Genomic DNA, 23,712 nt, shown 5'->3' with positions numbered 1-23,712 from the left:
ACTGTGTGAGAAATCTAGATTTGTCAGCATACCGATTGAGTATTTTACTTTTAATAATGAATTAATGACCTGGATTGAATCAAAAAGCTCATCAGTGGCTAAGTGTACATTCTGACAGCGTGGACGGTCACTTATGCTTGTGGAGTTAATGTTGTTATTGTCCTTGATAATCTCTCCACACGACTTTCTGATTACAACATCTCTTTATCTTGTAACACGATAATGCTCAGCCCCACACAGCAGGGCCACTCCAGACTTTTTGCTTCAATCTGAGATCAGTGCTGGATTGTCAGACCTTAACAGCCTAAGGATCTTGCTTGGGAAACACCTACACTCCTGTCATTCACTGGCAAATAACACTGCTGATCTGGCGTTCAGCTTACAGATCGAAAGGAGGAACATTGCTGTAGTCCGCGTTTAACTCTTCTATCACATGATTGTTCTCAGGCTACCACCAGGTGCTCATCACTAACATCAGGGCCTGCTATGTGGCCAATACAATGCCTCTCAAATTGTCTCATCGGAAACACTTTTACACAGGATGGAACATTACAGACAAACCATACAGAATATAAGTTATTAACTCCCATCTTTATATATACAAACATATAAATACATATATACACAATACATATAAACAACTAAAAATATGCAAATAAACATGAAAAAATACATGTAAGTGTTCAAATGAATTTCCTTGATGCTTAACATTGTGTATATGCTTAATTTCTGTCTTCAAAGAAGACACATAGTGACTTTTTAAATTAATTTCACCATTCCATGACCATGTACATTGCATCAGTATAGAAATCATCCCTAAACATTGGATGTTTGTGCTACATCATTCCGTAAGTGTACAAATTCTGCAATACTGAAGCACATCATTTGAAACTGACCGAACTTCTTCTTCTTCGGCTGCCCACCACTTATCCTTCTCCTTCCAGACAACCTCAGCAATGTGATGCTCAGGGTTTCAATGAGGTATTGTCGCCCTCTGTAACAGGAACTTGCCCTATTACGCTTATAGAGTATTACTTATGAGTAATGAACAGCCCTCTGTCGGTCCTTGTGTGTGCTGGGAATCCACCCTTTCATTGCAACTTCCCAGCCCAGCAGACCAGAGCTCCTGTCACGTGACATCTGTGGACTCGGCGAAGGCCGGGGGAGTTTAGTTTCAGTTTTTAAGCCAGACGTGTACGGCAATAAAAAAAACCCAACTTGAACTAGTTGTAAGATTTTTCGAAACTGTATTCACTAAACACCCCCAACTACACTGGTTGTCATCCATTACACAGCTATTTTAACGTACTGTAACGCATTCGAACAACCTGCAATGGTGGCCGTATGCGTTACACTACATAATGTAAAGGCTGCCTTAATGTATTTGCACTACACAGTACCACAGATTATTCTGTGAAGTTTTAAGTAAAAAAAAATATTTTGTATTTTAGTCCACACAAGCTACCTACATCACGTGGATGGACTAATTATTCTGTTTAACAGATCCAATGAACCCGCAGCTCTAATTAAGGTCTTGTACACCTGATTTCATGAAAAGAGAAAAAAGACTACTACAGAAATGGGGACATGATGAATTTGGCCTTTGCAATATTCACAAAGCTTTTTCTACAAAATCCTTGATCTTTCTGATGGCTTAACATCAAAAGGACAGTAGAACGACTTTCTCGCTCACGGGATATCTAAGATTAACTGCAGACGCTGTAATTTGCTCCTATTAAGATTTCATTTGTTTAAATCTGATTCCTCATGTGAAATAGCGAATTTGTGTTAAACCATGCTTCAGTATAGAATATTGTGCCTAGTGCTTCATTTTCTCCAGTTAATACATACGGTATATACAGTGTAAGTTAGATATATAAGCTTTTCTATATGTGTTTTTTCTACATATAAAAGGTTAAGAAACCCTGATCCATGCTATCTCGACACTAAAACAAAAGACGTTTTAAACACATAAATGAGCACGGTATTACATCTATTTTAGTTAAGACAATGCAAACGTCCAGCCAGTTAGCAGCTGTATGTGTAAAAGGCACACAACATTTTCACAAGAGTAAAATTAAAACGGGAAGACAAAGTTGCGGAAGTTCGTGCCTTTAAAAGCATAAAACTCTGAATCGTGAATCAAAATCTTTGACAGCTCTAATTTTTTTTTTCCACCGGTTGGTTGAACAGGGCAGAGAAGAGCCAGCAATCGGAGCGAAGATACGGGGTCATATGATGAGCCGCGGCGGCGAGCCTCTGTCACATGACCGCCGCTGGCAGCTAAAATCACAGGAGAGTGCGGTGACAGGGCTATGCTGTCCGAGATTGCACCTTTTTGTTTGCGACATTAAAAGTTTGGTGCTAATGATTTCGTTCGCGTGATATTTTGTTTTGTCGGCGTGTCATTCGGCAGACGGCTTCTCCTTTAGCATTTTTCATCTCTCTGCTCTGAAATACACAGCATTGTGGCAAACGGGAATGGTTAAGGAGTATTCTTACCGGCTGCAGCTTGGATGCGGAATGATCTGAACTGACGCTTCCTTGTTCTTCAGCTGAAGTTTTACTATTGGCAAGCTAGCGGAGTAGATCCACGGACACGATGTCTGAAAGGACGCCGCTCCTCCACTATCGGCTCTCGGCCAGTGTCAACGAGTCGGACCCCCAGCGCGTCGTGCAGGAGCGCGGCGCCGCCGCCGGTCCGGCGGCCCCCGGCCCCTCACGCCGGAGACAGAGCGCCCAGCCGCAGAAACTGACCACCTTCTTCGGCGTGGTCATCCCCACCCTGCTGTCCATGTTCAGCGTGGTCGTGTTCCTCAGAATAGGTGAGTTTATCGGTGTGTGTTTTTTTAGCCTTTTTTTTTCAGCTGCGTTCGTACCTGTTCTGGTTGGTATCACCCTCTTGATAGTTGACGTTTCCGTAGCAAATACCACATTTTAATTTAGAAAAGCGGGTATGTGTTCCATGCAATTCGTAACGCTGAAACCGCACGAGAGAAGAAAAAGGTCTCGGACACATTTAAATGTACTGATTTATTGTCCCACCACTGCTGGTTACATGGCTGTCCTGTAAACTTGAATTAAATTGACTACTCGCCCTCTCCCTACCGGCGCGTCCATGTGAGATAGTCCCGGAACAGACTGGGAATTCCCGGGGCACCAGAGGTGAAGAAGTCCGAGGAGGCACTACAAAACATCCATCAACAGCCCAAACGATCTGATGCTTTTAGGAAACGCCTTCATCTTTGCATACCGGCAACGGTGATGAGTTGATGAAGTTTCAGGAGTTTACATTTAATCCAAAACCGGCGAATCTCCCCTTCCCAAGTCTTCTCCTTGCGTGAACGTTATCGGTGGATTTCCCCGTTCTCTACACATGCCTCTCCCGACTCTCGATCAGCCTGTAGTACAACGATTCTGCGAAAAATAAAAACTCAATTTTCACCGCAGTTTGAGCCATTCTGGGTTTCGCCAACTGAAACTCTTCTGCGGGTCGTGTCAAACCTAGCTTCTTTTATTACTTAAGCATTACACCTCCGTGTAAATAGACTCCAAACAGATGGCTTGTTCAGACTTGCAGCTCATAAACGCCGGAACAGATTAAGTTTCTGTTCTAGTGGTTTGTGCTTCTGGTCGACGGAGAGATCCTTGTTAGATACTGACTTTTTTATTTTCAACTGAGCTCTTAGTCACCCAGAATATTTTATATCAGTAATTGAACACCCTGCTTGATTTATCTTCATAACCCGTTTCCAAAATACTTTTCAGTAGGTTTGTTGCCGTTTGCTCTCTGTTTTGCATATTAAGAGGTCTCCCCCTTATTAATGCTGGAATACATCCTAACAGGTGACCCCATTAGTGATGTTCACATGGTATCAGACGCTCCAGCCAGAAGGTGCTGTGTACTGTAAATGTCTAATTGATTAAATTCAACACACCTGTATGGGGGCAGGTCAACACGATTTACTGTCCCCTTATATTACTTCCTCATAGTTATAAAATAAGGTGTTTGCCCACCTAATGGGTTAAGAGCTGGAAACATAACCCAGGAGAGTCTGGGGTCCTGCAGGACAGATTGAGGTGTCTGCCTTATGTTGGCCATCATGCTGCCACATTGACGCTGTGCTGAAGTTGTTTGTGCTACGGATTAAAATGATCGTTTTCACGACACAATAATATGATCTTTAGGTTACACTTCTTGCCTCAGATGATCCTGATGTGCTTTCCCAGCTCTGTATTGCTTCTGGCTCAGATTTTGGATAGGAGTTCGGAACCGTGCGTGCACGTGCAATGAGGAAGGTGGCATATCACGGATCTTATCAGCACTAGTGGCGCAAACAAACCTCGAGAGAACAAGGCAGCAGGGTTTTGACCGATCAGACTCGTATTTTTCTCCTGTCTTAATCACCCAGCTGTCCCTGTAGAAGAATGATCTCATGGATTGAGATCAGTTGTCATGGGCAGCCCAGGTAGGTCTCTGGCATGGGCAGAGGGGAACTGAGCTTCTGAAGGCTGTTTGCATATCTCAAGCTTCAAACTCGGTAGAAAGACTTCTGTGTATAAAAGAGTTCTCATTGAATCTCATCATTATTTTTGAACACGCTGTGTGATACCTGTGTTGAAGGTTATCTGTTGTGTTGGGTTGGGTTCTGGGGCATCAGTTTTTCAAAAATCTTTCATCTCTTAAAAACTTCTCATATTGAAGACTAGTCGTAGCTTGGTTAGTTTTCCAGGAATTGTATTCTGTGTTGTAACTAAGTTGGTTTTACATGCAAGGTTCTGAATCTAGCTCTGGCTTAGCTGAACTGTTGAGTTGGGGGACCGATTCTGTCCCTGTAGTGTCTGATGGGATCTTGTGTGTGTGTATGTGTGTGCCCGCAGGGTTCGTGGTGGGCCAAGCTGGGCTGTACCAGGCTATTGCCATGTTCTTGGTGGCGTACCTCATCATCAGCATGACAGTGCTATCGGTGTGCGCCATCTCTACCAACGGAGCGCTGGACGCCGGCGGAGCCTACTGTATCCTCTGTTGCCTGGACACCAGGTGGTCGCACAGCCGTGCAGAGCTGGCCTTGCACCTGGGTGTGCTCTGGAGCTTCCCGGTACAGCTTTGCTCCAAATGTCATTGTACAATCCCTCCAGTTTCTGCAATACCTAATTTTCAAGTGCTTTTCTGACATTTATATAGGAGTGAAGATAATACACTGCAGCTCTTGATGCATTGTGCTGTAATTTAGCCTTTGAACACAAATTCAATATAATTTTTACAGTACCTTTTGATTAATATTTAGATTTTCCATTCTTTGCTTTTTAACTTGTTTGCAGTGGACTGCTGTTTCAAAAATATGCCAAATACTCTCCTCCACAATAAGTAATTGTGATACATGTATATTATAAGCATCTAGAAGTCACTTAAAGCCTCCTTTTTGAGTGTTTTATTTGACTGTTCCTAACATGACTTGAGAATAAACCAAGCTTGACATTCGGTTATCTTCAGTCTACACTGATCAGCACCTTCACAAACCTTGTCATGACAATTCAAGGTGAACTATACCATGAGCTTCCAGTAAGAATTGCTGTAGCAGCTTATCCATTACATTTATCAATCATCCATTTTCTAAACTGCTTTATTCCATACAGGGTTGTGAGAGAGCCAGAGCCTATCTCAGCAAGCAGTGGGCAAAAGGCAGGATACACCCTGGAGGGGACACCAGTCCATCGCAGGACACACAGAGAATCAAACTGTTCTTTTTTTAACACATCCATGCAGTTAAGGGCCAGATCTTTACAGTGTAATACAGATCTGTTAGGCTCAACTTCATTGAAAGAAAATGTCTACAATTTCAAGCATCATAGTAGGATTATTTCTGCATTAAGAGGTGAACACTGGGTGAAGAGCAAACCAATGCAGAATGTCTGTACCTTTAACATCACAGGGTAGCTTTCCAAAACATTACACAAATCTGATTTGGCTGGCATTCTGTTTTTTGTTTTTTTCCCCTCTGACTCTGGGCAGACCAGATGTGAGAATTGTTTGGGCTTTGTGGGGGTCAGTCAGTCAGCTAGTTTAAGCACACTAACTTCTTCCTCTGTCTATAAATACCTTTGAATAATTTTCTTTTTCGATTTGTTATCCAAAGGCTTTGTCTTTGCATCTATTTATTGCCTTTACCCTGTTAGTCTGCATGTTCTCCAAGTTCTCAGGTTTCTGACCATGTCTGGAGTCCTGCTTAAAATTGGGCTTTTTTATTCTCTCCTCCCTACTTCTGTAACTCACTCCAGTTTCTCCCGTCTGTACCCGTTTTAAATCCAGCCTATGGTTCTTCTCCAGAGCTGATCTTCCTCTTTTGTTAAGTCACTAAATATTGGCTGCCTGCAGTTGCTATCTAAAATCTTTGTACTGTATGTTGACAAGCATGTGCTGCAGAGTTAGAGAAAACTACTGAATTATATAAATTATTGTGATTTACCTCACTGTTCAAAAATCTGATTCCTAAGCAATCAAACTTTAAGTAATAGAACATTTATAATACATATTTCTGAACCATTTTAGCCCAAATTCTGTAGTTTTTTTTTTTAGTTTTAAAATGCTTCAAATCAGAAGTTCAGAAAGTGGGCTACGTTTCTGACTGTTACACTTGTCAGAAATATGTGAGGCTAGTGGGAGGTACAGTATAGATGACTGAGCTGGTCCGTTTCCCTTTTTGTCTGAGTTTCCAGCTAATCCAGGTTTGTGTACTCCAGCACCCCCCCATACTCCAGGGAGCCTGTGTGTACAGTACATTCAAACAGTGGCTTTGCTGACAGGGCTCTGTGTGTGAGAAAGGGAAGTACGTCTGTCTCAACTGTGCAGTGGCTTTCCAGCTCAGGTTTGGGACTTTTATGAACACACACGATATGCCTTGTCTAGGAGTTCATGCTTGTTTGTCTACATGCTTTCATATAGGCAAGTGTGATTAGGATTATTTCAGAAAAGTCCTTTCCTACGCGTGTCCCAGACTCCATATATGTGTGAGTGTGTGTCACAGATATTGTTTGAATAGTACAGAAGTGTCTGCTTCTGTTTCACTAATAGACATAAGCTTATTATATTTAAGCTTCTGAAATTTGAAATGGCCATTTTTGTTTCTTAAGTGCTGGCCTTGTGTTTGAGTCAATCTGTAACTGCTGCTGTGTTGCACATGTAAAGCGAGGACCTGTGAACGTGCTCCTCTGACTCCCTTGTCAGAGACGTTCATGTTGTGAGATGCTGGCAGCTCTGTGGTGCCCGACAGGAGAGTTGATGCTGATTGGAGGAGCAGCATCTCTCTCGATGATGTCTTTGCAAATTGTAGGAGTCACCACATCATTAGAAGACAATCCATGACTAATGTCTATCCTGTCCCAGTGGTGGTATGTCAGTTGTGTGCTGCTGGTGGGGGAATCCCTTCACAATCTGCTAGTGACCTAGGTTAGGAGCATTGACATCTAGACCACAGTGTTCATCCTGCACTGGATGAGCAGGATCATGGGTTGAAGCGTGTGAGAGATCGACGTTCTTTTGTGTGTGGATTAGAATTGCACAAGAGTATCTGAATAATGCAGACGGTGTTCTCTGACAGGGATGATTTTGCTTACTGACTAAGGTGGTTAAAGCTTGAAACCTGAGATCAGCTGGTCTCAATGTGTTGATCAAGCAGCTCTCAGTGAGAGAAAAGAAGGAAATGATTTGTTTGGTGAGGGAATAAAATTGCTGTTCCTGTAAGTGTTTATGGTTTCTTTTCATTGGTGTGAACCACCTAAAAACTGCTGGGTCATAGTCATTTTCATTTGACTAGGTTGTCAGGCTACTGCGATTCTGCATACATAAGAAAACAATGCACTAGCTGATTGACAAATAGTTTCGCTTTTTTGAGTAAGAGGAGTCATGATATTGGTTCCATGCCCAGCAAGTGTAGCTCTGCTGGTGTGTGTATGGGCGTCTAAGGGATTGCATGTGTTTCCTTTGCTGTGTGTGAGTGCCATCTCTGTAGGCCTGTCTGCCACTTCCTCGGTCTTCTGGTTTCTCCGTCCTCTTCTGCGTCGGAATGGCCAGCTTCACGCACCCGCTCCTTGACCCTCCCCGCCCTCTCAGACATGATCAGCCGAGCCATGGGGCCAGAGTTTGGGGGCAGCATCGGGATCATGTTCTTCTTCGCCAACGTGTGCGGCAGCGCCCTCTTTGTGCTGGGGCTGGTAGAGGCCATCATCGACACCTTCGGCATACAAGCAGGTACGGAGGAGCAGTTCGTGCTCAGTGTGCGCCATCTCGTGTCTTGCCTCTGTCCAGGAGAGTCGGTCAGCCCGTTGATCTGAAACGAAGGAAGTGTCACTAATCTTTTAAGTGTAATTGACATTGTAAAATTTGACATGTAGGAATGATGTCTCTTTTTATAGATAAACTAGAGGATTATCTCAATTTATGGTACCAATACATCTGTAGATTTGCTGCCACTTATACGGAAGAATGACCTCTGTATCAATGTATTTTTACACCTATAAATTGGAGGATAACATTCAGTTAAGTACTGCCTGTACAGGTGTGTAAACACCCTTATTGTTCAAGTGTTGTTGATTTATTTCTGAACAAAGTAGACATGTTTTTGATTTCATTTATGCAATCTTGTGTAAGGCATTTGTCTGTTCCTTGTTTCACACGAAGGAATCTTGCACATTTGCCAAGATTTACGTGTTTGATTTGTGGCAAAGCAGGTTTTGCAACTATCCTGATACTCGGCAATCTGGCTGTGCCTGTAAAACGATCCAAAATAAGAGAAGCAACTTTTTTACGCCCCTTTCTCATCAAGTAACCTAATAATGCTTCTTTCTGGCTTGCTCTGTGTCTGTTTCTGTGACCTTGTGACCCTGCCTGGCACTCCCTTCTCCCAGACACGGCAGGGGTTGGTGGGGTGCGTGTCCTGCCCAGCTCGTACTGGTGGGCGCTGCTATACGGAACAGGCATCCTCCTGCTGTGCCTGCTGGTCTGCCTGGTGGGCGCCCACATCTACGCCAAGGCCACCTTCCTCATCTTCCTCATCGTCATTGTGGTGCTGGCCACCATCTTCATCAGTTTCTTCGCAGTGGGGCCGCGTGCTGTGCCCCTCCCCCAGACCCACGCCAACACCTCCATTTCCTACGCCAACTTCACGGGCTTCAAGCTCAGCACGCTGCAGGGAAACCTGGGACGTGAGTACCACACAGCCGGCTGTCTGACCAGCACACAGGCAGACTGGAAGGTAGACGCTGTAGGCAGACTGGATAGGCAGCTACATCAAAGCCATAAGCTGCAGAATTCGTGGCATCTCAGTTATTCACTTATTTGTTGTTAGAAATGTTATTTAACTGATTTGACAATTCGCCAAATCTTTTTAGGGTACTTGCATTCATTTTTGCGAGTGATAGTTAAGCTTTGTAGTCGATTTAAACTGCTGGATGAGCAGTTATTTCTGCAGTGTTAGGCAAGTGCCTGCAGTGTTTGCCTGCCTCTGTCTGTGGCCATCAATGGGTGTACACAGATCAGATGGGCCCAGGGACAAAGGGATGCAGAGAAAGTCAAGTCAAGAGGCCGGGGGACATTTGGAGCCATAATGGGAGTCAGGAGGGAGGCAGACGTCTGGAGAGATGCAGAGAGATGAGCTCTGCATGCACACGGTAAAGGGGGTGGTGCTGTAGATCTGGGGGTGGAGCTGAGCCCTGTTTCTGCCTCAGTATGCCGGTGTTTCTCTGCAGCCAAGTACACTGTGGATTACACCACTGGCACCCAAATGACCTTCGCCACCGTATTCGCGGTCATGTTCAACGGCTGCACAGGAATCATGGCTGGATCCAACATGTCAGGTGAGGGCTCGGAGCTGCAAACAAGTACCGTATGTCACTTCTCGATTTAGGACTTTTCTGTTGAGTCTTTGTTCTTGCCTGCATGCTGGAATATCGATTTGCTCTTATTCGCTCACTTGAGGTTGCAGCTGTATTAAGGCAGGCAGGCTACAGGAACAGGCCCGCACTCCGGTAATGTCCTTTGCTCCTGAAGTTGTGATTGTTTGAATTTTTTTCTGGCTAAAGTTGCACAGCTTTCCAGTATATTCAAACATCGCACTAATCCAGGCCTTGCTGGGCACTGAAAACGTAAAGTGCTGACACCCGTCTGACAATGATTCCACATGCATGTGATTGCCCACAGCGCCCAGTTACCAGGCAACACAAGAGCACGTTTGTGCAAGGGGTTTGTGCGTTTGTAGCATAGATTAATGCCTGCTGTGTTGCAGCTAATTTCATCCACTAATTCAGGGGTGATTCTTTACTGATGAGCAAAATCCAAATACAACATCCTTCTGCAGTAAGATGAGAGCTTCTGTGTTGCACTTCCCAGCTAGTTTGGATAATCGGGACAGCATGCTGAGCTCAAACATGCATTTGGTACTGTTTAAGCCCAGTGTGACCAGGCAGAGATGGGTACTGGCCCTTAGTTTCAGTCTTTGTTCTTCCTGAGTTATATACAGTAGTTATTCTGACTAACTGCATAAATATTATACGTCTAAACAGGCTCCCAGGTTTTTATGAGTAACAGTACCTTTAATGAGGAGACTCCTTTGAGCAATCGGCTGTGAAAGACCAGAAGAAAAAACATAATTAGTGTTTAATTAGCTACTAAGGCTGGAACAAAAACTAGGAGGCCTCCAGGAGTGGAGTTTGAGACGTGTACTGTCAGTGGGTCACAGTTTCCTTCTGCTGTTCTATTATTCTCTGTATAAAGCTCTAGAGGGAGCCCTCAGTGTCCTTTTCCCTAGTTTTGTTCAAGGCTGCCTGACTGCTCAGTGAGGCCTTGTTAAATAGTTTTGACTTTTCACAAAGGTGCAGCTCCCACATCCACCCTGCTGGTTTTTGTTGGCGATGACTGTGTGTGAGCTGAACTGAGCGGCTGGCCCTTCTGTTTCCCTCAGGTGACCTGAAGAACCCCAGCTACTCCATCCCGCGAGGCACCATCACCGCCGTCATCTTCACCTTCATCATCTACAACCTGCTCAACGTGCTGGTGGCCTGTACCTGCGATTTGTAAGTCCCAGACCCTCTCTGCCTGCGCCTCTGTGCCTGCTGTTTTTTTTTTCTCTCCTTCTCATTTCACTGCCAAGCTTCTTTTGCACACTTTTTTTCTTTCTTTGATTAATATACATACATAAAACGCAGCTGCTGATTTTTGTAGATGTCTAGAGGCAGCTTGCCGATGCTTCAGGGCAGTTAACCTCAAGATCTCTGAAAAACCCAGGTTGTGATGAATTAACGCAGCCTCCCCCTCTCTTAGTCTGTCTGTGTGTCAATCTTGGAGTGTCCTGTGCACCAGCTGTGTTGCAGTGCTGTGTACCATAGTCTTGCAGAGGTAGTGTTGAAGAAAAGATCTAAGATGTGAAAAAGGGGTTAACTGATTTCTTTCTGCACAAAGACTTCTTGTGACACAAGGCATTCCATGCTTAAGAACTTTTGAGTTATGGCTGGGATGGGAATTAACTGATAAGAGATTCCAAGTGCAAGATAGAGACTCCCTAACTAAGGAAACGTAAAACCGGTCATTCAAAGTGGTCAGGGTCTTGGAAATGTCCAAATACAGGTGTTCTCCCCCCGTTATGGTAACAATTTGCGTCAGAAATGGCTGAAGTTTGCTATATGAACTTGAAGTTTTGTACCTATATTCCGAACAATAGTTTGATCTTATTGTCCCTTGCATGCAATAAACTCGGTTGTTTAAACTTCATCTCGGGATACAGAACTTATTTCTCTGTTACGACAGTGTTGTCCTCTGCCCGTGCTGCTCAGCAGCTCAAGAACGCAGGTGTTGCTTTGCTGTGCTACTGGCTGCCTCTTGTGCAATCTGCGTGTTGTGTGACACAGCGCCGTGGTCACAGCCTGGGAAACACCAAAAACCTTAGTCAGTCCCTTGCCTCGCCTCCTCTCACCACTCTGGGTTGCAGACTTGTGAGAGATGCTGTGTGGAGCCTCGTGATTTTGCACAAGAAGAACCGCAGCTGAGAGGCTGCGAGTCTGGTGCTGAAAGTGAAAGACTAGGCGTCAGTGTGTTCATGTGCTCAAACACCCTTTTTTTCAGAATGTTATTCAAACCTGCATTTGCTTTGGTACTGAGAATTTTAATCATCACAGTTTCATTTCTTTTAAGCTTTCATTAGACTTCTTATTGTCAATCCTTACTTTTTGTTTTGAGCACAGATTTGAGCTAGCGAATATTAATATATAATTCCAGGTTGATTAGCTGAGTTCAGTCAAGGGACATTCATCTGTTATTTCATGCTTCCAGTGTGAGTCTCATCTGTGCAAGTGCTAGAGGTATACTTGTGTTTGGATGTGGCTGATTTTTTTTAAAATCCAAAACAATTTATAGAGATTACAGTTACAGGTACCTGTTTGGTTTGCATACAAATCTTGGTGCCTGACAGTAGATCTGGGTTTGCAGGAGCGTTCTGGGCTAGTGTTAGAGTTAAAGCATCTTGCTCAATGGTGCAACACCTGTGTCCCACTTGGGATTTGAACCTGCAGCCCTTATCAGAAATTCAGAGTCCTGACTCCTGAAGGTGTAACCTTCAAACTGAATCCATACAGACACCAAACCACTGAAGCTAAGCAGGTGTGAGCCTGGTTAGTACCTGGATGGGAGACCTCTTGGGAAAGCTGAGGCTGCTGCTGGAAGTGGTGTTAATGGGGCCAGTACGGGGCACTCACCCTGCACTATAGTGTAAAAATGCACCATCATTCTGTTCTCTTCTGCACTGATGGCTGGTGTGGCGAGTGTACTGGTGCACAATGGCTGCTGTCGCATCATCCAGATGGGGCAGCACACTGGTGGAGGTGGAGGGGAGTCCCCATTACCTGTAAAGCACTTTGAGTGGAGTGTCCAGAAAAGAGTAATAAGCTAATTCCCAGATGAAGATTATTAGGAGGCCATGATTGGTTAAGACTAATGGGAAAGTTGTCCAGGATGCAAGGGTGACACCCCTACTCTTTTTGAGGAACACCCTGGGAATTTTAATGACCACGGAGAGTCAGACCTCAGTTTTATCTGAAGGACGGCACCTTTTTACAGTATAGTGTCCCCATCACTATACTGGGGCATTAGGACCCACATGGACCACAGGGTGAGCGCCCCCTGCTGGCCCCACTAACACCTCTTCCAGCAGCAACCTTAGTTTTTCCCAGGAGCTCTCCCATCCAGGTACTGACCAGGCTCACGCCTGCTGAGCTTCAGTGGGGTTGTCAGCTGTGAGTAGCAATAGTAATAAGGGTTCTGTTAAGTGTAGTGACACTGGTAATCAGTTAGGGTCTTTGGGGTCTTTAGTCACACTGGAAAAGAGGCACATTTTCACAATCCTGCCTGTATCCCAGCAAAGAAAAGGTAAGGGCAGCGATTATTAAACTGATCATTTGTTTTTTGAAAAATATATTTAAATGGAAGGTTTTGAGTGCGTTGAGTTTTGAGCTATAAAGGTTGTAGCAGATAAACATTGTAGGTCTGGATTGTTAAATGCTGACGTGTTGTAGTTGGAAACCTTTTAGAATGGGGGGACATAACCATGAAGCCCCATTGTAACATTTAAAATCGACAGTTTCTCTTATTATGCTTTAAATTGCTTTGAAAACCTTGCTGCACATTGTATAAAGCAGACAGCTGCATGAGTAGTCTTGAGTGCACACTTAATTAGGAGAGACTATACAGTAAACAGTGCTGCAATGGAAAGCAAACTTAAAAACCGCACGGTAGAAATAAAAAGCACGGTACTTTTCTTAATTCACTCACCAGGGTTAATCAATGTTTAGAGCCGTTGTTTCTCTCATTCACTGAGGCATATCCTGATCACAGCAGGTAATGGCCTTTAACAGGCACTAGGCAAGAGGCAGCGGAGATTCACACCTTTTGAATTTCACTAAGGTAACAAATTTTCCTTGGTCAGCATGGCACTTCTCACCGGTGCCTCACTGCTCCTGGGTTCCAGGTTCTGGCCTGGGGTGCCTTCTGTGTGGAGTTTGCATGTTCTGCGCTACATTCTTTTGATGTCTTTTACAGCATTGTTCTTCCCGTGATATAAAGAGGTGCTGTCCGGGTTCTTTGGCATGTCTAAATATTGTGTGCATGCCCAGCAAGGGACTGGCAGTCCTTCCAGGGCGTAGTCTCAGCTTGTGCCCTGTCCTTCCCCTATAGACTCCCGGTTGCTTCTCACCAGAGAGACATCACTTTCTGATAATGATGGGTTTTTTTGTAATTCAGTGAATATTCCAAAGGTTTCTTAGATAATGAAATAGCAATTGAGTATTTCTATTGCGGTGGTTGTTTTAATCTTTTGTGCAATCTCTTTTAAAGAGGGGGAAAAAATAGCACAGGCAAATAGTCCCTTAAACACAATGCAATGCTTTGTGAAGGCAGTAATTTCCCCCTCAATTTTTTTACATCCTGCACTAGCCTACATGGTGGTGTTTGCTGTACCAAAAGCACACCCTCTTGAGAGTTTAGAATAAAGATTGCAGATGAGCAAAGCAGTTCAGCTTCTCAAGAGTGTTTGGGTTTTTAGTAGCTTAGAGGTCTGTGGATGTTGTTAAGCTGTGTGTTGAAAAGCCAGCATGTTAGCTTTAACAGCATGGTTGAACAGCTTGTTCCAGACTCCCACAACCCTCGAGCCTAAAGAAGTGCCCTCTGTTCTCTGAACGGATGTAAGCCTACAAGTATTTTTAGGTTTACAGCTATCGCTGCTTTCAAATGTGTTTTGTAAGAGAAGCTGCATTATAACCTCAAGATATCATGATGTGTAGGAATGAGGCCTGACTTGAAGCACGGTTCTGTGACAAATGGTGTTGCTGTATTTACAAGATATGAGGAACATAGCTGTTTCAGGGAAGGGAGGAGAGCGAACTGAAACCTGGTGCACTTCTCTCGTATTTCCATACGAGTTTTTCTCTTTTTAAAAAAAAAAAAGTTTGATCTTCTGAAGCTCAATGAATTGGGTTTCCAAAAACATTGTATTTGCCATCATCTTGTGCTTTTAAGGAGAGAGCTGACTCAAGGACACATACCTGCTGCTCAGATAGGAGCTGACGTGCTGAAACTGAGTTCAGTGAAGTTGGTGGCTCGTTGTTATTTTGAACAATGGAAAGTTCCAGGCACATTGTGTATGGTGACATAATCTAATATATAGTTATGTGGAATCTACTACGCATGATTTTGGTGCTGGAGCCTCAGGTTTTAGAAATTGAAGTACCTAGTTCATATGACGTGGTGAAAACATTTTTTCTGCTTAAGCTGTATATAATTAGTAAATTACCTTAGCTTCCACCAGGTGGCAGTCTTTTGCAAGTCAGGCAGCATGGGAACAGTAACCTCTCCTATCTGTCTGTAGCAGCACAAACACCTAAAACGTCTGTAGAGCTGGAGATAACTACTTTTATTTCAGTGTGTTTGATACCTTTGCCACTGTTGTCGTAGTCAAGCCCATAATGCCCTTGATTTCCAGACCTGTGTCAGAGAGACAATAGTGATGGTATATTTTTTTTAAAAAAGGATGGAAGATATCCAGATTTTCCAACATGCGTTCCTTGCTGGTCCTGTTTGCAAGCATCCCTCAGAGACTGATATGGCACTTTATAACAGGGTGAATAATTTGGAAAACGGCAGCTCGACTTGTGTCGGGGCATTGCTGTGTGAAGATATTTATATCTGGTTTTATGTCCATATTGAGTTTTTAATCTGTATTGGCCTTACAGTGTTCATTGCTCCCCTGCTTGAACATCACTGACTTAATTCCCTATTGCTCAGCCCAATAAACTAAGACAAAATGCTCTTCCATACTCAAAAGGTCACTCTGCCTCTGTGAAGAAAGGAGAAAAGGGGGATTAAAAGCAGAAGGAGTGGGGGGGTGGAGACAAAAAGAAAGCGTGTGAATGTGTATTGGATTTTTAGTTTACCCATAAGTATGGAGGGTGAGAGGCCACAAAAGTGTAGCTCTAGGCCATCTGTCTTCAGCGCTGAACCTGTCGTGGGTTAATAGATTTCTTATCTGAGGGCTCCAGCACATGATTAGCCTCTCTGCTCTGAGAGATGACGGCCTTTCATTTATCCGCACACCTCTGGACCCAGGATAATCTTCCTCGGAACCGCGGAGAGCGATGTGCTTCTCCGAGATGTGGGAGAGAAGGTGCAAATGGGGCATTGTTGCTAAGCGAGGGTTGAGCACTTAAAGCAGAGATCCACAATCCTGGACCTACAGAACCAAAGCTGTAAGCTTTTCAGGAAGCGGAATTATTATTTTATAATATTATTAACCCTTGTTCATGTATTGGCCGGTAAGTGATTCAGGTAACTAGTTAAGTGTTCAGGTGGAAAGGATACCAGAAGACCTGTAACTCCGGGACCAGTAGTTTCGATTACTGATCTGAACGTCGTCAAGTCAGTGTCTCGGTTGTAGATCAGGGACAACCATTTGTAGATCAAGTTCCACGACCATAGCATATCTAGCGGTTTTAATTTTGAGTATTTTTTTTTTTACCCCTCCAATAGAAGTGTTTGAGCAGGTGCTGCTGTGATGCGCTTGGCTGTTGGTGCTGGTCTTGTTTCTTGACCCCCGGTGGTCTCCGCAGTGCCTCACTGGAGAGTAAGAAGCTTTTCTTGCTGGTGACAGAGCATGTAGTGTCCATGAACTAGTGTTCTGTTGAGGGGAAGGAATCTTGCCTCAGCACAGCAGTTTCCAACGTCAGGAATGGTGGGATTGGGCTTGAAATGTGGGGCACTCTTGAATGAGCACCTCTGCTGCTTGGATCACCAGTGTTGGTCCCGGGGGGTCAGTGTGTCTGAAGGTTCCCTTGACCACTAAGACCTGGGAGAAGCTCTTCAATTGGTCCAGTTAAGCCAGTAACCAGCTGAATCATGAGCAGAACCAGGGCTGTACAGCCTGGCTGTAAGAGGACCTTCCAGTGGTGTTCCAGTGTGGGTGAAAATTATACTCTGTCAGATGTCTACTGGAACAGTGCGTCTGTGCCTCTTAAATTAAAAATTGTACAGTTAAAAAAAAATACAATTAAAAATTGTACCTGTGTAATTTATTGTATATACGCGACTGTATACATTCGTTTTCAGTGGGATTACATTATTAATAGCGTTTCCTTTGTGTACTTCAGTTAGTTTTTAACAAGTCAGATGTCCTTCCCTCTTAAGTTAACAAGGTGTTTTTATTAAACTCCAATTTGAAGTGCCTTTGAGAAGAAATCTTTGGAGGACCTCAGGTCGTCACTCAAAAGCGTTGTTAGTGCTGCGGAGTTGATTGGAGTATTATTAAATTGAGCATGCAGTACTTGAGCCAAACTGTCTCTTTCTTAAAAGGTCCATTCTGGTCAAGCACCGTGCAGGGTCAGGCTCATATTTTGGGAAGTGCTGCAATGGAGGCCTGGGCATGCCTCGAGTTTCCCCATAACGCATCACTGCAGGGCCCCAGACCTCCCGATAACAGTGTTTTCAAAATCCCCGGTTACTATTCTGCTATGTTTGAAAACAAAGACGAGATAACACTTAAGGGTTTCAGGTGAATAAAGGCATATTTGTTTTGCCTGTAAAAATGATTCCAGTCTCAAGTGGGGCTCTGCGCCAACACCGAGTCTGACATCACTTGGGAAGGCCTCACTCCGCCTCACAGGAGTTTAAATGTTTTTGATGTGCTGCTCAGTAGCCTTTCAAGAATATTTCCCTGTGTAACCAGCAGGGGGCCCTGGTAGTGCACAGTCTCTGGCTCCAGCTGCACACAGTCATTCCTGTCCTACGATTGCATGACCGTCCAGAAGAGAAACTGTTCCTTTCAGCAGACTTGTCCTGAAACTGCTTATTGAGTCATCTGTCTTCACTCCTCTTACTCTCTTGCTTTCTCTCTCTTAATGTGTTGCTCTTCCTGTCACTGGTGACTCCTACCCCTCGTGCAGTCTGTCAGCACTTCTGCCACTTTTTTTTTTTATTTGTAATGTGGCAAACGGGCACCTTGCAGACTTGCCTGTACCAACAGGATTGTCTCTCCGGCTGCTGCTGTTGAACTGGGCAGCAGTGCGCCAGTGGTGGTGATGGGTAATGGGCTATAGGTATGTTTTGGTCCTGTGCTGAATAGACTGGTGTGGTAGTTGAGAGGGGTTTGGTTGTTGTATCTGCTACTCTGTGCAAACGTGCAGAGGAGGGGAGTGTCCGGGTTGTCAATAGCTTCAGCCGTTCGATGTACCAGGTGTCTGAGAAGTAAATGAATGTGCCCCTTCAATGTTGCTGCCCCCATGCCTGAGAGAAAGGGGCTGTCTGGGTGTTGCGTTTGAAAAGTGTAATAGGACCTGCTGTGATTTTCAGCTCTAGGGGGAGAAAGGTTCTTGTGACTTTCTGACACCTGCCCTGGTCCTGGATGGCTGGTGTGTCTACAGGTTTTCAGTCCTGCTAAGCTTGAAAAGGCCTAAATCGACTGATTTATTGTCTTGATTGAATCGGTCTGATAGATTCAGGTGTTCCTGCTTTAAAGAGATCAAGAGAACCCGCAGACACACACTGAAGCTAAGTTAGTGTGGAATTGCTCATCCTGCTGTGTGGTGCTCCCGAATCAGTTTGCGCTCTACCCCGCGCTGTGCATCATGGGATGCCCCATGGTGAACCCTGGATAAAACCAATGTGGCCTTGGAGCTTGCATATTAATTATCGCCTGTATAATTACATTAATTAAAATCTCTTATCCTCCTTTTGTTCTGCTATCTCTCATACACAGCTAGCTTGGGTGTTCTTTTCCCAAATCTCGTTTTATCTTTTCTGCTCGTCTAAACAAGCACGTCCAGGCTGAACTGAAGCCAGATGTTAACGTCCACGATACCGGAACACGCCGTCTCTCATTCTCTACATCCGCTATCTCTGGACCACAGCAGGGGGGGGATCGCGTTCCCTGTTTTCTCTCTCTCCATCTCCTCCTCGCTCTCCCTTTGTGTGGCTCGCAGCCGTCTTGGAAAACTCGCAAGGGCAGCCTGGTCGTGCTCGGGGTTTCGTTCCAGGCTCCGGTTGCCGTGGAGGAATGAAGTGAGGCGGCAGACAGTTGGACGGGAATGGTCCCGGAAATTGATCGGTTACCTTGTTGATGTAGCTCCGACCTCTTCAGTCCCATTGCAAGGACTGTACACTGCAAAGCTACAACAGTTGCACAGTTCTGAAACCGCACAGCCAGAGATGGGGAGGGGGCAGGGAACTCCACTCAGCTTGTTAGCTATTGATCCAGTTTAATAATCCTCGGCTTTGGCATTTCCCTAGGGAGCACTTAGATTAAATGTGTGCTTCTCTCTCTCTCTCTCTCTCTCTCTCTCTCTCTCTCTCTCTCTCTCTGCCCTTGTCTCTTGTATCACTTGATACTTCTTTCAGTCTCGCTGTAATCTCTATAATGTTTTGCTCCCCTGGTATGGCGGATGGCTGGTGTGTGTGCATGTTATCTGCCGAAGTGAAGTGGCAGTACTGCTCTCTTCTGCCCGTGAAGTGGTGGCGGGGGTGGGGGGGGGATGTCAGCCAGTGTTTTTGTAAAGAACAGCACATGTCGTTTCTTATTCCTCCCAGTATTTTGCTGAGAGGCTGCTTGGCAAAGCAGTTAACAAAATTCTCGCCTGTAAGTGCTGTGGGGAAGAAGGGGTTAACTCAGCCAGGCTCCATTGCTCTCCATGCTAGTCTTCAGCCACACGGGGAAAAAAAATGGAAAAATAAGCACAAGTAACAGAATCCGTCAATGTCGCTACTGACGGAGCAGTATTGATCTTGGTGACAAACACAAACAGGGTGGGAGCTGCCAGGGAGTGTTCACGTGTCAGTATCTGACCCCCCTCGGTGCCCAATGCTCTGGGCTCTTCCCTGGGATTTGTATGTAGCACCTCTCTAAGGCTTTGTAACTGCTTAAAACTGTTAACATAATTGGAGGAAAACCAAAATGCAGCTTTAAGAAATTGTTGAATAAAGAGAAAATGAAGGGCAGCTTGGAGGTACAGTGGCTAGCATTGCTGTCTCACAGTGCCGGGGCCCTGGGTTCATTTCCTGGGGTGTTATCTGCGTGGGGTTTGTATGTTCTCTTGTTCATGTGGGTTTCCTCCCTTATGAAAATCTGTTCCATCTTCTGCTTCAGTGACCTGATTTTCTTTCTAAAAACCTTTGAATAAAGCCATGAAAACCAGATTCCTTCCGTAGTCTCGGTAAGTTAACTGGTAGGTTATTTGGCTTCTGGGAAAACTGTCTCTGGTTTGCGTCTGTGTCGGTGTGTCTGGTCTGGATGCCAGCCCATCACAGTGTAGAGTGTACCCTGCCTTTCGTGGATAGGCTCCAGCTCCCCCGAAACCTTGTACCTTGTAGCAGTAAGAATAGAGAAGGATGGAAAAAGAAAGTAGATAAATAGTGTGTTTGTAATGGGGTTGCTGCATTTCAGCAGCATGTGAGTGTCTAATGAACTGTAGCCCACTAGGCCAAGGGTGTAAAAACGGGGAGTTTGATCACAGTCTGGATTTGAGATCAGCTCATAGAATGGCTTCAAAAAATGTAGCCTGAGGAGGTCAGTGGTATAAAAATGTTATACCTGTGAGCAACAATGTTTTTACATTGGTTCAAAATCTCACCGGTAACTAGGGAAGTTCAGCTTAATCTGCTGAAACAAGGTTATGTGCTTCTGTTGTTGTTAAAATCTGAGCAGCAGGATTCTGAGTCAGGCTTGTGGAAGAGGAGAGTAAACCATGGTCTTCAGAGGTCCTTAATCACGGATCTCCACCCGCCAGGTGTGACAGACTGTGAATCCCAGAGTGACTGGCTTCATTTGTGGCGAGGATAAAACCCTGAACGAGCAGTGAACGCTGCACTTCAAATGTGCCGAAAGGCAGAGAAACGCTGACCCTACAATTGGGGGTGTTATACGTTGTGGGGAGAAAGCTCTGACATGAGCACTCTGGAGTGATAACTAGTTGCCAGGTGTTATAGATGAGTCTGTTGGAGTCTTTCTACAAAATCAGTGCATGGTTAAAGGGTCCTATAGACATGGCAGTGACATTGCTGTGAATGCTTAAGGGAAAATCTGGATGGGTGAAGTCCATTCGCTACTTGGGTATAAAATTTTGCCAGATGATTGTCTAGTACTTTACCTTTGTGTATCTTTTAAACAAAAAGAGATTACCTACAGTACTAACTACCCAATGGAGTGGGTGTGCTGAATGGCCCTCCCCTGTAGATGGAACATCTACATTTTTTTTGGAGGACATCCAGGTTCCTTCAAACATTGCAGAACTTGCTTAGTTTTTCATAAAAGCTTTGTATCTGCAACCGTTACAAATAAGTCTGTATAACGAAAATGCTTCCGTCTTTTGCAGACTTCAGTAAATTGCATCTAAAATTGACTGCTTAGTATCTTGCAAACATTTCTGAATTTACGTACAGTATAAAAAGGTGAGTAATAGCAGTTGACATTTTCACATATTCCTCTTTTAAAATATAACAAGGGGGCAGCATAGAGTAGTGGGTAATTCACTGCCTTCACAGCTGGAAGGTTATAGAACTTAGTTATGCATGTACAGTATATTAAAATACATAAAATGTGTGTCTATTTTACAGATGCAGATAGAGCTGGAGTGTAAAAACAGGAGAGGCTGCACACACTGTCAGGCAGGCTGACGTCAGACACTTCTAGGGCAGACCAGCCTGTGTGGCTGAAAGCAGATCATGTGTGTTAATGCCAAGCTAATTCCACATTAAACCTCCGAGCTCCCATTGCTCAGCTGTAAAGCCGATTGGAAAGGGTCTGAATGGCTGAATTACAGTTGTTTTTTTAAAAAAATTTTCCAGAAATTGCGGGGACTCTAGTCGGAAAGCTGCCGTAATTGTCCGTGCGTTTAAGCCGGCTATCAGAAAGTTAAATACACCAGCTCTGTCATACTGTATTCTGGCCTGTGTTAAAATACTCTAGCTGCCAAGGTAGCTCTGGCTTCTGACTTCTGTTTCTGAAACCTGCCACCTTCTTGCCACAAAAGCAGAAGCTTCTGACAAGCAGCAGCACCAGACTTCCTGGTTATCTCCCACTTCCCCATAACTTCCCCTTCAACTGACTGGCAGAGCTGTGCTGCTTCCAACACATCCCAGGGCTGGCTTCTCTTTTTTTTTATTAATAATGAGCCCAACGCAGAGCTGGAGCATTCCCCTTGCCCATCCCTGCTTTCAGGATTCCCACCATTCTTCTGCTGGGCTGCTCTATAGCGGTGGAGGGGCCGCCTGGTGTTCGAGAGCCCAGGATTCCCCATTTGCTCCGTGGAAGCGCCATCTGCTGGCCCACGGCAGCATAGCGCAGCACTGTGGGTGCACAGGCCAGGAAGGTGCTGCAGCAGCCTCCCTGCGCCAGGATCTCTGCACGAAGTCCTGCTGCTACGGTTCGTTAACTTCACGTAATTGATTTCTGAAACTTTGCTCCTGGCTTGATTATACGTTTTGGGCTGTGGATTTACTACATTATTGGTACAGATTAAACCGTCTGTGACCCGTGCAGAACCCTGCTTGTGCTCTGTGAGCGGTGCACTGCTCTCCTTTCTGTTAGGAGGAGGTGATGACTACAGTCAGAGAACTTTTAAATATAACCCTACAGTTCTTCCTGGGTTATTTTTGTAGCACAAACGTACCACTCTGTTATGAAAAACAAAGTTAAACAGGCCACAGGTGTTTGAACTGGCGGTTGTCATGATATCGGTCTTTATACTGGGAGCTGGGGATTCTACCAACAAAAACCATCTACATGTTCAGCTGTGTAGTTTATCCCATATGACCCACAGCAGTGCGAGACCAGATTTCTGGGGGCAGCAGGCACTCGTGTGTATCATTTGAAAGTTTTTGTCAGTTAATGTATGCAATATCTGCTTGAGCTATACATTTTGTTTTTCTCCGTGGTCTGTTAGCTTTGATTATATAAAATGCATCTGATTTGAAGCGCAGTGGCTATAAAACATTCCGATTTAAACCAGAATTGCAACACATTTGTTGTTTCGTTTTTCTGACTCTAGCATGGGACCTCAAGTGTGTGTTTCAGGGTTAGGGTTACTTGCCAAACCCCTCAATGGGCTCTGGGTTCGCAGGGTCGAGCCCGAGTGATGTCACTAGCTGACCCGTGACTGAGCAGTGTTGAGTGTAGGGTGGAACTAATCGGCCAGGGCTCTTCTCTAGGGCACCTGCAGGAATGCACTATTGTCTGTGAGTGACACACCTGTCCTCCAGGTGACACAGGGTTGTTCAAAGACAGTTGGTTGAAAGATGTACAGTATGTATTGGAGGAGTCTGCCTACTTCTCCACAGTCTCCCCTGTGTGCGGTCACAAGGTTCATGGCTTTTCCAAATCAGGTGGCATGGGTCTACTGTAGGAACAAGTAATAGGTTTATTCCATGCTGAAAAGAAAGAAAACGCAACGTTTCGTCCATGGAGCCTTCTTCAGGTGTGGGTCTACTGTGGGTTTGGGTCTACTGTAACTAACCGATTGGCAATTTTAAATGTAAAAATATAAATTGGACCACTGCGAAATCCATCCGTCTATTTTATAAATCCTTTATCCAGTCCAGGAGCCTATCTTGACCAGTAGCAGGTGCAAAAGAGGATACACCCTGGATATACGCAATCGCAGGACACACCAGGGCCAATTTTCCCAGACGCCGATTAG

General features: G+C 44.7%; 1 protein-coding gene across 1 annotated transcript in view; it reads left to right on the top strand.

The window, feature by feature from the left end:
* The first annotated feature begins 2,602 nt into the window (after positions 1 to 2,602).
* Positions 2,603 to 23,712, top strand: part of LOC148676726 (solute carrier family 12 member 9) — a 64,080-nt gene continuing 42,970 nt past the window's right edge. Inside the window, exons 1-6 of the mRNA XM_088611987.1 lie at positions 2,603 to 2,825; positions 4,882 to 5,016; positions 8,111 to 8,248; positions 8,905 to 9,201; positions 9,745 to 9,852; positions 10,956 to 11,067. Of these exons, the coding sequence (XP_088468113.1) occupies positions 2,603 to 2,825; positions 4,882 to 5,016; positions 8,111 to 8,248; positions 8,905 to 9,201; positions 9,745 to 9,852; positions 10,956 to 11,067 (1,013 nt within the window). The remainder of the gene's footprint in view (positions 2,826 to 4,881; positions 5,017 to 8,110; positions 8,249 to 8,904; positions 9,202 to 9,744; positions 9,853 to 10,955; positions 11,068 to 23,712) is intronic.

The sequence above is a fragment of the Lepisosteus platostomus genome, chromosome 2, assembly GCF_059453375.1.
Source record: "Lepisosteus platostomus isolate fLepPlt1 chromosome 2, fLepPlt1.hap1, whole genome shotgun sequence".
Lineage (NCBI taxonomy): Eukaryota > Metazoa > Chordata > Actinopteri > Semionotiformes > Lepisosteidae > Lepisosteus > Lepisosteus platostomus.
Note: the sequence above shows the minus strand (reverse complement) of the source record. Positions and strands in the feature narration are given on the sequence as shown.